We start from the raw sequence: 17,929 nt of genomic DNA, 5'->3' as shown, positions 1-17,929 counted from the left end.
AGTGTGTGTGTGTGTGTCAGGTGCGTACGTCCCAGAGGGGTTGATGACGTCGTGTTCGTGGGACTACATGACGTTCACGCCGTCCGTCCGCTCTTACACCATGCTGCTCTTCATCTTCGTCTTCTTCATCCCCCTCTTCATCATCATATACTGCTACATCTGCATCTTCATCGCTGTACGCAGCGCCACGAGGTGAGCGCGCGCACACACACACAAACACACACACACACACACCATTGACCACATCCAATAGGCTACCCAGTGTATTAGTCAACCAGCTCTCACAGTCTCACGGCAGACTTAGACGTCCATCCATTTCTCAAAAGTACAATTTCAAAGTTGTTCCAAATGTCAAATTTCTAAGTGTTTAAGTTTAACTCTGAATGTTTAAGGTTAGGCATTAACTCTGAATGGTTAAGGTTAGGCATTAACTCTGAATGGTTAAGGTTAGGCATTAACTCTGAATGTTTAAGGTTAGTGTTAAGGTTTGGGATAGGCTTAAAACAAAAATATAAAAAATGACTTTCTGTCACTGGTTTCAAACATGCAACCTATGGCACCAGAGGAAGATGCTGATTCTGATGTTCCACAAGATGGAGGGAAAGTTGAAGCAGAACTAACGAAATTACAATTACAAAAAATGTATGCTTAATTCAGTATAAACTAATGTATATAATTTATTATACAAGAGACAAAACTCACAAGTTCTACAGCACAACGTCAGAGACATGTCTTAAATGTTAAACTAATAATGACTTAATAATCTATGCTTTCTGGGACTGCTATAAAGTCCAGAAGTTGTGGGTGGAACTAGAAAGTTGGCTGTCAGAAGTATTACAATGTACTCTTGCTTTTAATCCGTCTGTCTGCATTTCAAGACATGGTATATGGCACATGGTATATTTAAATTTTAGTCATTTAGCAGACGCTCTTATCCAGAGCGACTTACAGTAGTGAATGCATACATTTCATACATTTTCTTCCATACTGGTCCCCTGTGGGAATCGGACCCACAACCCTGGCGATGCAAACACCATGCTCTACCAACTGAGCCACACAGGACCCATGGTATGGGGTCCCATGGTATATGGCACATGGTACATGGTACATGGTATATGGTATATGGCACATGGTATATGGTATATGCCACATGGTACATGGTATATGGTATATGGTATATGGCACATGGTACATGGTATATGGCATATGGTATATGGTACATGGCACATGGTACATGGTATATGGTATATGCCACATGATATATGGTATATGGTATATGGCACATGATATATGGTATATGGCACATGGTACATGGTATATGGCACATGGTATATGGTATATGACCCATGGTATATGGTACATGGTACATGGTATATGGTTTAAGGTATTTGGCACATGGTATATGGTATATTTTTTTCTTTATTTATTTATTTCACCTTTATTTAACCAGGTAGGCAAGTTGAGAACAAGTTCTCATTTACAATTGCGACCTGGCCAAGATAAAGCAAAGCAGTTTGACACATACAACAACACAGAGTTACACATGGAGTAAAACAAACCTACAGTCAATAATAAAGTAGAAAAATAAGTCTATATACAAAGTGAGCAAATGAGGTGAGATAAGGGAGGTAAAGGCAAAAAAGGCCATGGTGGCGAAGTAAATACAATATAGCAAGTAAAACACTGGAATGGTAGATTTGCAGTGGAAGAAAGTGCAAAGTAGAAATATAAATAATGGGGTGCAAAGGAGCAAAATAAATAAATACAGTAGGGGAAGAGGTAGTTGTTTGGGCTAAATTATAGATGGGCTATGTACAGGTGCAGTAATCTGTGAGCTGCTCTGACAGCTGGTGCTTAATGCTAGTGAGGGAGATAAGTGTTTCCAGTTTCAGAGATTTTTGTAGTTCGTTCCAGTCATTGGCAGCAGAGAACTGGAAGGAGAGGCGGCCGAAGGAGGAATTGGCTTTGGGGGTGACCAGAGAGATATACCTGCAGGAGCGCGTGCTACAGGTGGGTGCTGCTATGGTGACCAGCGAGCTGAGATAAGGGGGAACTTTACCTAGCAGGGTCTTGTAGATGACCTGGAGCCAATTGGTTTGGCGACGAGTATGAAGCGAGGGCCAGCCAACGAGAGCGTACAGGTTGCAGTGGTGGGTAGTATATGGGGCTTTGGTGACAAAACGGATGGCACTGTGATAGACTGCATCCAATTTATTGAGTAGGGTATTGGAGGTTATTTTGTAAATGACGTCGCGAAGTCGAGGATCGGTAGGATGGTCAGTTTTACGAGGGTATGTTTGGCAGCATGAGTGAAAGATGCTTTGTTGTGAAATATGAAGCCAATTCTAGATTTAACTTTGGATTGGAGATGTTTGATGTGAGTCTGGAAGGAGAGTTTACAGTCTAACCAGACACCTAGGTATTTGTAGTTGTCCACATATTCTAAGTCAGAACCGTCCAGAGTAGGGATGCTGGACGGGCGGGCAGGTGCAGGCTGCGATCGGTTGAAGAGCATGCATTTAGTTTTACTTGTATTTAAGAGCAGTTGGAGGCCACGGAAGGAGAGTTGTATGGCATTGAAGCTCGTCTGGAGGGTAGTTAACACACTGTCCAAAGAAGGGCCAGAAGTATACAGAATGGTGTCGTCTGCGTAGAGGTGGATCAGAGACTCACCAGCAGCAAGAGCGACACCATTGATGTATACAGAGAAAAGAGTCGGCCCAAGAATTGAACCCTGTGGCACCCCCATAGAGACTGCCAGAGGCCCGGACAACAGGCCCTCCGATTTGACACACTGAACTCTATCAGAAAAGTAGTTGGTGAACCAGGCGAGGCAATCATTTGAGAAAACAAGGCTATTGAGTCTGCCGATGAGGATGTGGTGATTGACAGAGTCGAAAGCCTTGGCCAGGTCAATGAATACGGCTGCACAGTATTGTTTCTTATCGATGGCGGGTTAAGATATCGTTTAGGACCTTGAGCGTGGCTGAGGTGCACCCATGACCAGCTCTGAAACCAGATTGCATAGCGGAGAAGGTGCGGTGGGATTCGAAATTGTCGGTAATCTGTTTGTTGACTTGGCTTTTGAAGACTTTAGAAAGGCAGGGTAGGATAGATATAGGTCTGTAGCAGTTTGGGTCAAGAGTGTCCCCCCCTTTGAAGAGGGGGATGACCGCAGCTGCTTTCCAATCTTTGGGAATCTCAGACGACACAAAAGAGAGGTTGAACAGGCTAGGAATAGGGGTTGCAACAATTTCGGCAGATAATTTTAGAAAGAAAGGGTCCAGATTGTCTAGCCCGACTGATTTGTAGGGGTCCAGATTTTGCAGCTCTTTCAGAACATCAGCTGACTGGATTTGGGAGAAGGAGAAATGGGGAAGGCTTGGGCGAGTTGCTGTGCGGGGTGCAGTGCTGTTGGCCGGGGTAGGGGTAGCCAGGTGGAAAGCATGTCCAGCCGTAGAAAAATGCTTATTGAAATTCTCAATTATAGTGGATTTATCGGTGGTGACAGTTTCCTATCCTCAGTGCAGTGGGCAGCTGGGAGGAGGTGCTCTTATTCTCCAAGGACTTTACAGTGTACCAGAACTTTTTTGAGTTTGTGTTGCAGGAAGTACATTTCTGCTTGAAAAAGCTAGCCTTGGCTTTTCTAACTGCCTGTGTATATTGGTTTCTAACTTCCCTGAAAAGTTGCATATCACGGGCGCTGTTCGATGCTAATGCAGAACGCCACAGGATGTTTTTGTGTTGGTTAAGGGCAGTCAGGTGTAGAGGGAACCAAGGGCTATATCTGTTCCTGGTTCTAAATTTCTTGAATGGGGCATGCTTATTTAAGATGGTGAGGAAGGCATTTAAAAAAAATAACCAGGCATTCTCTACTGAAGGGATGAGGTCAAAATCCTTCCAGGATACCCGGGCCAGGTCGATTAGAAAGTTCTGCTTGCTGAAGTGTTTCAGGGAGTGTTTGACAGTGATGAGTGGAGGTCGTTTGACCGCTGACCCATTACAGATGCGGGCAATGAGGCAGTGATTGCTGAGATCGTGGTTGAAAACAGCAGAGGTGTATTTAGAGGGAAAGTTGGTTAGGATGATATCTATGAGGGTGCCCATGGTTACGGCTTTGGGGTGGTACCTGGTAGGTTCATTGATAATTTGTGTGAGATTGAGGGCATCAAGCTTAAATTGTAGGATGGCTGGGGTGTTAAGCATGTCCCAGTTTAGGTCACCTAGCAGCACGAGCTCTGAAGATAGATGGGGGGCAATCAGTTCACATATGGTGTCCAGAGCACAGCTGGGGGCAGAGGGTGGTCTATAGCAGGCGGTAACGGTGAGAGACTTGTTTTTAGAGAGGTGGATTTTTAAAAGTAGAAGTTCCAATTGTTTGGGTACAGACCTGGATAGTAGGACAGAACTCTGCAGGCTATCTCTGCAGTAGTAGATTGCAACACCGCCCCCTTTGGCCGTTCTATCTTGTCTGAAAATGTTGTAGTTAGAGATGGAGATTTCAGAGTTTTTGGTGGTCTTCCTTAGCCAGGATTCAGATGGCATATGGTATATGGTATATGGCACATGGTACATGGTATATGGTATATGGCACATGGATTATGGTATATGGCATATGGTACACGGTATATGGTATATGGCACATGGTACATGGTATATGGTATATGATATATGGCACATGGTATATGGTATATGGTACATGGTATATGGTACATGGTATATGGTATATGTTTTTCACTCATCTTGAAAAACGTATGCTAAAAACTTGGAAGTCAAACAATCTGCCATCGTTGACACAATAGAAAAATCGAAAGATTTATTATTGAAATATTGAAATAGCATGGCCGACCGAGAAAAACTAATTGGAACAATTTAAAGCCACGTGGCAAACAATAATGCAGGCAGTAGGAATGGGGGTGTGAGCATGTGGGTCTGGGCAGATGAGATGTAGTCGTTGTTTGTGCGCATCTGTAAGTTGTTGTTCGTGTGGACGTTGAATACTGACTTGTATCACGGGTGAGTGAGTGGTGTCAGTATTGATGTTGATGCTCTTATACATTATTGAGCCATACTTTCTGCTGATAATTCACTGATGACCACTGTCAGTAATGGTCATATGTAAATGTGTGTGTGTGTATGTGTGTGTTTTTGTGTGTGTGTGTGTGGGTGTGTGTGTGTTGTAGGGCCGTGTGTAAGATAAACCAGGGCACCAGGGACTCAGTGAAGAGCATGCATAAGATGAGGACTGAGTGGAAGACGGCCAAGATCGCTCTCATCGTCATCCTGCTCTACGTCATCTCCTGGGCTCCGTACTCCTGTGTCGCGCTCACCGCCTTCGCAGGGTAGGATGGTGTGTGTGTGTGTGTGTGTGTGTGTGTGTGTGTGTGTGTGTGTGTGTGTGTGTGTGTGTGTGTGTGTGTGTGTGTGTGTGTGTGTGTGTGTGTTTGTGTGTGATGTGTGTGTCAGATCATTGTACCCCCTCTCTCATCTGTATGGCTGCCCCAGCTGAAGGAGACTGTGTAAGGAAGTCTGCTGTTCTGAGTCATTTCTCTCTCTCTCTCCAGGTATGCTGACATGCTAACTCCGTATATGAACTCTGTTCCTGCTGCCATCGCTAAAGCCTCTGCCATCCACAACCCTATAATATACGCTATAACACACCCCAAATACAGGTACACCCATCATCATAACACACCCCAACTACAGGTACACCCATCACCATCACACACCCCAAATACAGGTACACCCATCCTCATAACACACCCCAAATACAGGTACACCCATCACCATCACACACCCCAAATACAGGTACACCCATCCTCATAACACACCCCAAATACAGGTACACCCATCATCATAACACACCCCAACTACAGGTACACCCATCACACACCCCAAATACAGGTACACCCATCCTCATAACACACCCCAAATACAGGTACACCAATCACCATCACACACCCCAAATACAGGTACACCCATCCTCATAACACACCCCAAATACACGTACACCCATCCTCATAACACACCCCAAATACAGGTACACCCATCAACATAACACACCCCAAATACAGGTACACCCATCATCATAACACACCCCAAATACAGGTACACCCATCATCATAACACACCCCAAATACAGGTACTCCATCCTCATAACACACCCCAAATACAGGTACACCCATCCTCATAACACACCCCAAATACAGGTACACCCATCACCATCACACACCCCAAATACAGGTACACCCATCACCTTCACACACCCCAAATACAGGTACTCCATCCTCATAACACACCCCAAATACAGGTACACCCATCCTCATAACACACCCCAACTACAGGTACACCCATCACCATCACACACCCCAAATACAGGTACACCCATCCTCATAACACACCCCAAATACAGGTACATCCATCATCATAACACACCCCAAATACAGGTACACCCATCATCATAACACACCCCAAATACAGGTACACCCATCATCATAACACACCCCAAATACAGGTACTCCATCCTCATAACACACCCCAAATACAGGTACACCCATCCTCATAACACACCCCAAATACAGGTACACCCATCACCATCACACACCCCAAATACAGGTACACCCATCCTCATAACACACCCCAACTACAGGTACACCCATCACCATCACACACCCCAAATACAGGTACACCCATCCTCATAACACACCCCAAATACAGGTACATCCATCATCATAACACACCCCAAATACAGGTACACCCATCATCATAACACACCCCAAATACAGGTACACCCATCATCATAACACACCCCAAATACAGGTACTCCATCCTCATAACACACCCCAAATACAGGTACACCCATCACCATCACACACCCCAAATACAGGTACACCCATCCTCATAACACACCCCAAATACAGGTACACCCATCATCATAACACACCCCAAATACAGGTACACCCATCCTCAAAACACACCCCAACTACAGGTACACCCATCACCATCACATACCCCAAATACAGGTACACCCATCCTCATAACACACCCCAAATACAGGTACATCCATCATTATAACACACCCCAACTACAGGTACACCCATCACCATCACACACCCCAAATACAGGTACACCCATCCTCATAACACACCCCAAATACAGGTACATCCATCATCATAACACACCCCAAATACAGGTACACCCATCATCATAACACACCACAAATACAGGTACACCCATCATCATAACACACCCCAAATACAGGTACACCCATCCTCATAACACACCCCAACTACAGGTACACCCATCACCATCACACACCCCAAATACAGGTACACCCATCCTCATAACACACCCCAAATACAGGTACATCCATCATCATAACACACCCCAAATACAGGTACACCCATCCTCATAACACACCCCAAATACAGGTACACCCATGACCTTTAAACACATCTGCTGTATAGGTGGATGACTACTATCAATGGGCTGAGCTAGATTAGAAAGATGTTCAATAAGCCTTAGCATCTGTCTGACCCATGTTCTTTCTCCGTGTAACCGTTGTAACCTTATGTGTGTGTCAGTAATGCCTCAGTGAGTCTGAGGTGACCTCTAACCTTTAAAAGAGACACAGACCCCATGTGGTTTGTTGACTATGCTTGTAACCCTTACAGTGGCAATCCACAGTTGACACAATAACGAAGCGTTTTCTCCGCCACTGGTTCGGTAAAAATCTGAGGGATGGGACTGGAGAAGTGTTCATAGATAGAGCTATGGATGAAAAGACTGACCGTCTATGATATCAACATTATAGTTTTAACCATGTTTTGAGGAAATATGTTGTTTGTTTAGATTAAAGGTCCAATGCAGACGTTTTTATTGCAATATCAAATCATTTCTGGGTAACAGTGAAGTACTTTACTGTGATTGTTTTCAATTAAAATGGTCAAAAAGTAACAATAATAGCTTCTTAGCAAAGAGCTATTTCCTCAAGCAAGAATTTAGCTAGGACTGTCTGGAAGTGGTCTGAGTAGGGCGGAGAAAACTGAGAAGTTTGGAACTCTCTTTCTTAAAGGTCTCTTAACTAATTTACCGCCTGGTGATATCACCAGGCAGGCCAAAACTCTATCCCACCAAAACAGGCTGAAATTTCAGGTGGTCTTTTCAAACAGCTCCTTACATTAAAAGGGCATTATCATCATTTTCAAAATTTCACAGCATTATTCCACCCTCATAGTGTGGAATTACAGTATATATAAAACGTGTTTTTTGACTACATTGTGCCTTTAAAAAACAAGTTTATATAATTTGGGTTCTGATGGGATACGACAGTTAAAGAAAGCTCATGGGCATTTTTTTAGACAAGTTATATTCTTCAAAAATCAATGGGCAGATATCATTAAAGTATACGTCCAATAATGCATATAGCAACTGCAGCTTGCCCATTGAAGTCTCCAACCTTTGATAGATGAACCACATCAGAGCATAGATTGCAGTGTGTGCGTACTTTCTCCTGAACATTTTCTTTAATCTGCAGCACCTGCTTAGAAACACTTAGTGTATGTATGTATCTAATCTGTTCCTAGAGTGACCTCCAACCTCTAACCATTTAATAGTCTTTACGATCATTAGAATGTTAGATGAATTTATAATACAGTACATTAGACAACCTTAAACCTCCCCTCACCTCTCGAGCTTAATGCAATTAACATCTCTCTCTCTCTCTCTCTCTCTCTCTCTCTCTCTCTCTCTCTCTCCTATCCAGGCTAGCTATCAGTAGGTACATTCCATTTATGGGTGTGTTGCTGTGTGTTCCTACCAGAGATCGTTATAGCAGCAGCAGCTTCATGTCCTCCACCCGTCGATCAACCCTCACCAGTACAACATCTGACCCCGGTAAGACTGGCAAGCCCCGCCAGTCCTCCCTGTCCGACAGCGAATCAGTGAGTCTTCCTGCCTCTCTCTCTTTAAATTTTTGGAGTCCTCTTGGCACTCCCACCCCTATGAGGGGCCAGCTCTGGCTCATCCTAGTCTAAGCTCTTCTTTGTCCTGGCGCCCCAAGGGTGGAACGAGCTTCTTCCTAACGCCAGGACAGCTGCCCATCTTCCCGAAAACATCTGAAAACCTACGTCTTCAAACAGTATCTCAAATAATCCCACAACGCTCAAATAATCCCAGAAAGTCTATATACAGTGTGTGCAAATGAGGTAGGATAAGGGAGGTGAGGCAATAAATAGGCCATAGTGGCGTAATTATTATAGTATGGCAAATTAAACACTGGGGTGATAGATGTGCAAAAGATGAGTGTGCAAGTAGCGATACTGGGGTGCAAAGGAGCAAAATAAATAACAGTATGGGGGATGAGGTAGTTGGGTGGGCTATGTACAGGTGGGCTATGTGCAGGTGCAGTGATCTGTGAGCTGCTCTAACAGCTGGTGCTTAAAGCTAGTGAGGGAGATATGAGTCTCCAGCTTCAGTGATTTTTGCAGTTCGTTCCACTCATTGGCAGCAGAGAACTGGAAGGAAAGGCATCCAAAGGAGGAATTGGCTTTGGGGGTGACCAGTGAGATATACCTGCTGGAGCGCGTGCTGCGGATGGGTGCTGCTATGGTGACCAGTGAGCTGAGATAAGGCGGGGCTTTACCTAGCAACGACTTATAGATGACCTAGAGCCAGTGGGTTTGGCGACGGATATGTAGTGAGGGCCAGACAACAAGTGCATACAGGTCGCAGTGGTGGGTAGAATATGGGGCTTTGGTGACAAAACGGATGGCACTGTGATAGACTGCATCCAATTTGCTGAGTAGAGTGTTGGAGGTTATTTTATAAATGACATCGTCGAAGTCGAGGATCAGTAGGATGGTCAGTTTTACTAGGGTACGTTTGGCAGCATGAGTGAAGGAGGCTTTGTTGCGAAATAGGAATCCGATTCTAGATTTAATTTTGGATTGGAGATGCTTAATGTGAGTCTGGAAGGAGAGTTTACAGTCTAACCAGACACCTAGGTATTTGTAGTTGTCCACATATTCTAAGTCAGAACCATCCAGAGTAGTGATGCTAGTTGGGCGGGCGGGTGCAAGCAGCAATCAGTTGAAGAGCATGCATTTAGTTTTACTTGTATTTAAGAACAGTTGGAGGCCACGGAAGGAGAGTTGTATGGCATTGAAGCTTGTCTGGAGGTTTGGTAACACAGTGTCCAAAGAAGGGCCAGAAGTATACAGAATGTGGTCTTACCTTCAGTAGATGACTGTGATGTGGTTGTCTTACCTACAGTAGATGACTGTGATATGTGGTTGTCTTACCTACAGTAGATGACTGTGATGTGGTGGTCTTACCTACAGTAGATGACTGTGATATGTGGTTGTCTTACCTACAGTAGATGACTGTGATATGTGGTTGTCTTACCTACAGTAGATGCCTGTGATGTGGTTGTCTTACCTACAGTAGATGACTGTGATATGTGGTGGTCTTACCTACAGTAGATGACTGTGATATGTGGTGGTCTTACCTACAGTAGATGACTGTGATGTGGTTGTCTTACCTACAGTAGATGACTGTGATATGTGGTTGTCTTATCTACAGTAGATGACTGTGATGTGTGGTTGTCTTACCTACAGTAGATGACTGTGATATGTGGTTGTCTTACCTACAGTAGATGACTGTGATGTGTGGTTGTCTTACCTACAGTAGATGACTGCGATGTGGTTGTCTTACCTACAGTAGATGACTGTGATGTGGTTGTCTTACCTACAGTAGATGACTGTGATATGTGGTTGTCTTACCTACAGTAGATGACTGTGATATGTGGTGGTCTTACCTACAGTAGATGACTGTGATATGTGGTTGTCTTACCTACAGTAGATGACTGTGATATGTGGTGGTCTTACCTACAGTAGATGACTGTGATATGTGGTTGTCTTACCTACAGTAGATGACTGTGATATGTGGTTGTCTTACCTACAGTAGATGACTGTGATATGTGGTTGTCTTACCTACAGTAGATGACTGTGATATGTGGTTGTCTTACCTACAGTAGATGACTGTGATATGTGGTTGTCTTACCTACAGTAGATGACTGTGATATGTGGTTGTCTTACCTACAGTAGATGACTGTGATATGTGGTTGTCTTACCTACAGTAGATGACTGTGATATGTGGTTGTCTTACCTACAGTAGATGACTGCACTAACTGCATCTGCTAGCTGACAAAAATCTATATGTAAATGAGTGCTACATCAAATGTATATCTCTGATTTGTGTGTGTCTGTGTCTGTGTGTCTGTCGGTGTCCGTCCGTCCGTCCGTCCGTCCGTCCGTCCGTCTGTCTGTCAGGCATTTACGGACACGGAGGCGCAACACTCCTCTCGTCCGGCCAGTCGTCAGGTGTCCAGTGATGTCACCCAGCTCCACCCCACCTTCTCCCAGAGGTCAAAAGGTCATTGCTCCCTGAAGGTGAAAGGTCGCGACTCAGGAGCGTTTGAGAAAGCAGCTTCTCAGTCCCCCTCTGACCCTGCTGTCGGCCGCCTGCAACACGTCACTGTGAGTGTCAGAATGTGTGTGTGTGTGTGTGTGTGTCTAGGTTCAATACAGATGTAGGATCTACATTTGATCACCTGTTGCAGGACAACTTTCCAGGTTTAAAAAGGCTTCTGGAGTTTCCACTTTCCAAATTTGAGACTTGAGTTTCCCTTACGGAAAATGTATCAACCCCGGCAAAAATGTTCATCAATAATAATCCACATAATAATTATGTTTCTGCAGGATTATCTTTCATGCTGTAGCAAACATCCTCAAATTAAGATCCTACATCTGTACCTAGAGTTTAGGTATTGATCCTATGTTTACTGTGTGTTTCACAATCACAATAGACCACTGAGCTAAAACTCCCCACTACTCTCTCTCACACTATAGTCAGTTTCTCTATTATAGTTCTCCTTATATCATCCACTGCCACACACACACACACACACACACACACACACACACACACACACACACACACACACACACACACACACACACACACACACACACACACACACACACACACACACACACACACACACACACACACACGAACTAGTTGTTCTGTAATCTGGTAATCTGGTGCTTGTAATCCCCATGTGATACACTACATGCAGCTATCATATGACTACGCTGTTAAGGCCTTCGTCTCCTGTCTGTCTGTCTGTCTGTCTGTCTGTCTGTCTGTCTGTCTGTCTGTCTGTCTGTCTGTCTGTCTGTCTGTCTGTCTGTCTGTCTGTCTGTCTGTCTGTCTGTCTGTCTGTCTGTCTGTCTGTCTGTCTGTCTGTCTGTCTGTCTGTCTGTCTGTCTGTCTGTCTGTCTGTCTGTCTGTCTGTCTGTCTGTCTGTGCTGACCATGTTTCACCTTTCCAGACGTTGACAGAGCCAGAGGACATCTCCATGTCTGAGATCGTTGGTTTGACCAATATCCTTCCTGCTACTGTAAGTCTGTAAATAGCACACCCAGCTACCTCATCCCCATATTGTTACTTATCCTCTTGCTCTTTTGCACCACAGTATCTCTACTTGCACATTTTCATCTGCACATCTATCACTCCAGTGTTAATGCTAAATTGTAATTATTTTGCCTCTATGGCCTATTTATTTCCTTACCTCCCTACTCTTCTACATTTGCACACACTGTACATAGATGTTTCTATTGTGTTATTGACTGTACGTTTGTTTATGTGTAACCCTGTGTTGTTGTTTTTGTTGCACTGCTATGCTTTATCTTGGCCAGGCCGCAGTTGTAAATGAGAACTTGTTCTCAACTGGCCTACCTGGTTAAATACAGGTGAAATCAAATAAAAGTATCCTGGCCAGTCAAATGCATCTTCCCAATGCCCTGTCCAATCCTGTAGTGATAGTTCTGTCCAGGTGCCTGTCCCATTAGTGACTGCAGATGTATAGACTTGTACTGTATAGTTCAAACACAGTCAATCAGCCAATCAATGAATCAATGTAATGGTATTATGCAGTGAGAATGACATCACACTGTCTCTCTCTGTAGCTGGATGATGTCAGAGAGGAGAAGTCATCTCAAGGTGTTAGTGGGCGTGGGTCTTCCACATGCCTAACCGACCTGATTCCTGCCATCGTACTCACGTCTACCTCTAGCCCCTCCTCCATCTCCCTGCTACAAAGACAAGGTTCCCGAGGCAACCCAGCCAATAACAGCAGTAAAGGGGCGGGGCTTGCTGTAAGAGAACCCGTGGATGTTGTGCAGTTGGACAATGTGTGACACAGCTGTCTGTGGGTCGCTTCTTTCCTCCTCTGCAGGGTTCTACGCTACCACCTTTCTATCTACTGTAACTCGTGTGTGTGTGTGTGTGTGTGTGTGTGTGTGTGTGTGTGTGTGTGTGTGTGTGTGTGTGTGTGTGTGTGTGTGTGTGTGTGTGTGTGTGTGTGTGTGTGTGTGTGTGTGTGTGTGTGTGTGTGGGTTAGTGTTTTGTATTTATGAATTTAGAGAAGTTTTCCATTGAGCCGTAGAAAACACAGAATGTGAAACAGTTTCAGTTGGTGACTTTCCTTTTTATTTCTTTAAACAATGAGGATTGTGAAAATGTGGTCCCCTCCATCCCCTCTTCCTCCCTTTCCCTCTCTCCTCCCTCTCTTCCTCCCTTTCCCTCTCTCCTCCCCCTCTTCCTCCCTTTCCCTCTCTCCTCCCCCTCTTCCTCCCTTTCCCTCTCTCCACCCCCTCTTTCTCCCTTTCCCTCTCTCCTCCCTCTCTTCCTCCCTTTCCCTCTCTCCTCCCCCTCTTCCTCCCTTTCCCTCTCTCCTCCCTCTCTTCCTCCCTTTCCCTCTCTCCTCCCCCTCTTCCTCCCTTTCCCTCTCTCCTCCCTCTCTTCCTCCCTTTCCCTCTCTCCACCCCTCTTCCTCCCTTTCCCTCTCTCCTCCCCCTCTTCCTCCCTTTCCCTCTCTCCTCCCCCTCTTCCTCCCTTTCCCTCTCTCCCTTCCTCCCTTTCCCTCTCTCCTCCCCCTCTTTCTCCCTTTCCCTCTCTCCTCCCCCTCTTTCTCTCTTTCCCTCTCTCAATTGTGTTAATTGTCCTTTCAGCACCTTACATGGCCCTGCCCCAGTTTACTGTTTGTATGTGTGCCAGTGTGCATGTCCACACGCATCAGACCCCTTTCGCAACACAGAACAATCCACAACTATTGAGCAACACTTGTTTTCCGAACATCAATTCTTCCGTGATCACTGTTTTCCTGTCTGATCATCACGCGTCTTAAATGACACCGTATTCCCTAGATAGTGCACTACGTTCAATCAGAGCCTATGTAGGGAATAGTGAGACATTTGGGACGCAGCGAGTGTATGTCATTGCTGAGTGTCGACTCTATGATTGTAGCGATCCTTCTGGTGTACTAACAGAATTTATTGTAGTTCTGAATATTGATGAAATGATTGATTTGTAATGTATTGATGAACTGATTGATTTGTAATGTATTGATGAACTGATCAACTGTTTAGCTGTTACATTATGGAAATATGAATCAAAATATATATATATATATATATATATATATATATATATATATATATATATGTGTGTGTTTTAAATTATGTGATGGTTTATTGTAGATTTGTGATATATAAAGTCGTTTATTTCTGTTGTTTTTATTTATTTTTCCAACTAAATGTGTTACTGACAGCTGTGTGTTGGTACGGTCTATTTTCCATCAGCTGTGTGTTGGTACGGTCTATTTTCCATCAGCTGTGTGTTGGTACGGTCTATTTTCCATCAGCTGTATGTTGGTACGGTCTATTTTCCATCACCTGTGTGTTGGTACGGTATATTTTCCATCAGCTGTGTGTTGGTACGGTCTATTTTCCATCAGCTGTGTGTTGGTACGGTCTATTTTCCATCAGCGGTGTGTGTGGGTGTGTTATGAGGAGTTGAAAAGAAAATCAACGTTTGCTGGTTGAAAACACATCTTACCATTGCCACGGTGACCCCATCTGCTGGTACATGTCAGTACACACTTCAATATGAGGGTTCTTTCGGAAGGGTGATGTTTCTATGCAGAACCATACTGGCCCAAAGAACCCTTTGAGCCCTTCAATGGTTCTTTGCAGTTCCCAATTATTATTTTTTTCTCTTAGTAATAATTAAAATGTGAGGACGCCAGCTCATTGGAATATTTTGGTGTGTGTGGTTTGTGCACAGCTCTTTTGGTGCAACCGTGGGTGAGTAAGACTGTCATTCCAGTTTATCTAATGTGTTGTGTTTCATTATTAAATGTTGTATATGACTATAGCCAGTGATGGTGTCTTGTGAAAGACTCATGTATGGCTTTGTGTCAACTGAGAATGGTTGACTGTCAGTAGTTCTCAGTTCTCTTCTCAGGGACCCACAGCTGTTTCAGAGATGGTACACCTGATTCAACTTCTTAATAAACACAATAATAAAACCTATGGAATTTAACAATATAATAAGTTTATTATACCAGAATAAATAAAAACCTGTATGGTTCCACAAAGAACCTTTGAGATTGAGAAAGGTTCTTTAAAGAACCATTCTCCATAAAGGTTCTACCACTGCTCCAAAAAATAAAGGGAACACTTAAACAACACAATGTAACTCCAAGTCAATCACACTTCTGTGAAATCAAACTGTCCACTTAGGAAGCAACGCTGATTGACAATACATTTCACATGCTGTTGTGCAAATGGAATAGACAACAGGTGGAAATTATAGGCAATTAGCAAGACACCCCCAATAAAGGAGTGGTTCTGCAGGTGGGGACCACAGACCACTTCTCAGTTCCTATGCTTCCTGGCTGATGTTTTGGTCACTTTTGAATGCTGGCGGTGCTTTCACTCTAGTGGTAGCATGAGACGGAGTCTACAACCCACACAAGTGGCTCAGGTAGTGCAGCTCATCCAGGATGGCACATCAATGCGAGCTGTGGCAAGAAGGTTTGCTGTGTCTGTCAGCGTAGTGTCCAGAGCATGGAGGCGCACCCAGGAGACAGGCCAGTACATCAGGAGATGTGGAGGAGGCCAACAACCCAGCAGCAGGACCGCTACCTCCGCCTTTGTGCAAGGAGGAGCAGGAGAAGCACTGCCAGAGCCCTGCAAAATGACCTCCAGCAGGCCACAAATGTGCATGTGTCTGCTCAAACGGTCAGAAACAGACTCCATGAGGGTGGTATGAGGGCCCGACGTCCACAGGTGGGGGTTGTGCTTACAGCCCAACACCGTGCAGGACGTTTGGCATTTGCCAGAGAACACCAAGATTGGAAAATTCGCCACGGGCGCCCTGTGCTCTTCACAGATGAAAGCAGGTTCACACTGAGCACGTGACAGACGTGACAGAGTCTGGAGACGCCGTGGAGAACGTTCTGCTGCCTGCAACATCCTCCAGCATGACCGGTTTGGCGGTGGGTCAGTCATGGTGTGGGATGGCATTTCTTTGGGGGGCCGCACAGCCCTCCATGTGCTCGCCAGAGGTAGCCTGACTGCCATTAGCTACCGAGATGAGATCCTCAGACCCCTTGTGAGACCATATGCTGGTGCGGTTGGCCCTGGGTTCCTCCTAATGCAAGACAATGCTAGACCTCATGTGGCTGGAGTGTGTCAGCAGTTCCTGCAAGAGGAAGGCATTGATGCTATGGACTGGCCCACCCGTTCCCCAGACCTGAATCCAATTGAGCACATCTGGGACATCATGTCTCGCTCCATCCACCAACGCCACGTTGCACCATAGACTGTCCAGGAGTTGGTGGATGCTTTAGTCCAGGTCTGGGAGGAGATCCCTCAGGAGACCATCCACCACCTCATCAGGAGCATGCCCAGGCGTTGTAGGGAGGTCATACAGGCATGTGGAGGCCACACACACTACTGAGCCTCATTTTGACTTGTTTTAAGGACATTACATCAAAATTGGATCAGCCTGTAGTGTGGTTTTCCACTTTAATTTTGAGTGTGACTCCAAATCCAGACCTCCATGGGTTGATAAATTGGATTTCCATTGATTATTTTTGTGTGATTTTGTTGTCAGCACATTCAACTATGTAAAGAAAAAAGTATTTAATAAGATTATTTCTTTCATTCAGATCTAGGATGTGTTGTTTAAGTGTTCCCTTTATTTTTTTGAGCAGTATATATAGCCCTCCAAAAGCGTTGGAACCACAGCAGAACCCTTTTTTGGTGCTATATAGAACCTTTTATTAATGGTACTTTATAGAACCTTAGGAAAGGCTTCTTTATAGCATCATGCAAGTTCCATTTAGAACCTTATGTGCATGGTTCTTTATAGAACCTTCAAAAAAACATTCTATAATGTATGTGAGTGCGTGTACGCTGTATGAGAATCAGCCTGTGTCCCTCCTCTTCGTGTTAACCTGAATACATTTTAACACAAATTATAATCTCCCCCCTCTCACTCTCATTCTTACTCTCCAGCCATCCATCCATCCATCCATCCATCCATCTCTCTCTCTCTCTCTCTCTGTCTGTGGTATTAGGGCAGACATATTTTCCACTCCTTTCAGATAGCTCCATGAGGTCACTGTGCATACTGGGGTTGCTGGTGCTTAGGTGACACCCAGAGTACCGGTGCAGTGTTTGTGTAAATGTGTGTGTAGTGTGTGTGTAGTGTGTGTGTGTAGTGTGTGTGTGTGTGTGTAGTGTGTGTGTGTGTGTGTAGTGTGTGTGTGTGTGTGTAGTGTGTGTGTGTAGTGTGTGTTTGTGTGTGTGTAGTGTGTGTGTGTAGTGTGTGTGTGTGTGTGGGTGTGTAGTGTGTGTGTGTAGTGTGTGTGTATTCACCTTAACAACTGAAGACCTACTACTCATATACTAAGACATATATTGAGATTCAAAAATAAAGTGAATTGTATTAAAAGTATTATTGTGGCACTGTGTGGTTCTGTTGATAGACTCAATCTCAACTCTGGAACTTGAAT

At 44.6% G+C, this 17,929-nt stretch overlaps 1 protein-coding gene across 1 annotated transcript in view; it reads left to right on the top strand.

The window, feature by feature from the left end:
• The window catches only part of LOC106578925 (melanopsin-A), a 38,721-nt gene extending 25,055 nt beyond the window's left edge, over window positions 1–13,666 (top strand). Inside the window, exons 5-11 of the mRNA XM_045702389.1 lie at window positions 21–192; window positions 5,184–5,342; window positions 5,565–5,672; window positions 8,765–8,942; window positions 11,331–11,537; window positions 12,395–12,463; window positions 13,032–13,666. Of these exons, the coding sequence (XP_045558345.1) occupies window positions 21–192; window positions 5,184–5,342; window positions 5,565–5,672; window positions 8,765–8,942; window positions 11,331–11,537; window positions 12,395–12,463; window positions 13,032–13,262 (1,124 nt within the window). The 3' untranslated portion in view covers window positions 13,263–13,666. The remainder of the gene's footprint in view (window positions 1–20; window positions 193–5,183; window positions 5,343–5,564; window positions 5,673–8,764; window positions 8,943–11,330; window positions 11,538–12,394; window positions 12,464–13,031) is intronic.
• The last annotated feature ends 4,263 nt before the right edge of the window (window positions 13,667–17,929 follow it).

Source organism: Salmo salar, chromosome ssa19 (genome assembly GCF_905237065.1).
Source record: "Salmo salar chromosome ssa19, Ssal_v3.1, whole genome shotgun sequence".
Lineage (NCBI taxonomy): Eukaryota > Metazoa > Chordata > Actinopteri > Salmoniformes > Salmonidae > Salmo > Salmo salar.
Note: the sequence above shows the minus strand (reverse complement) of the source record. Positions and strands in the feature narration are given on the sequence as shown.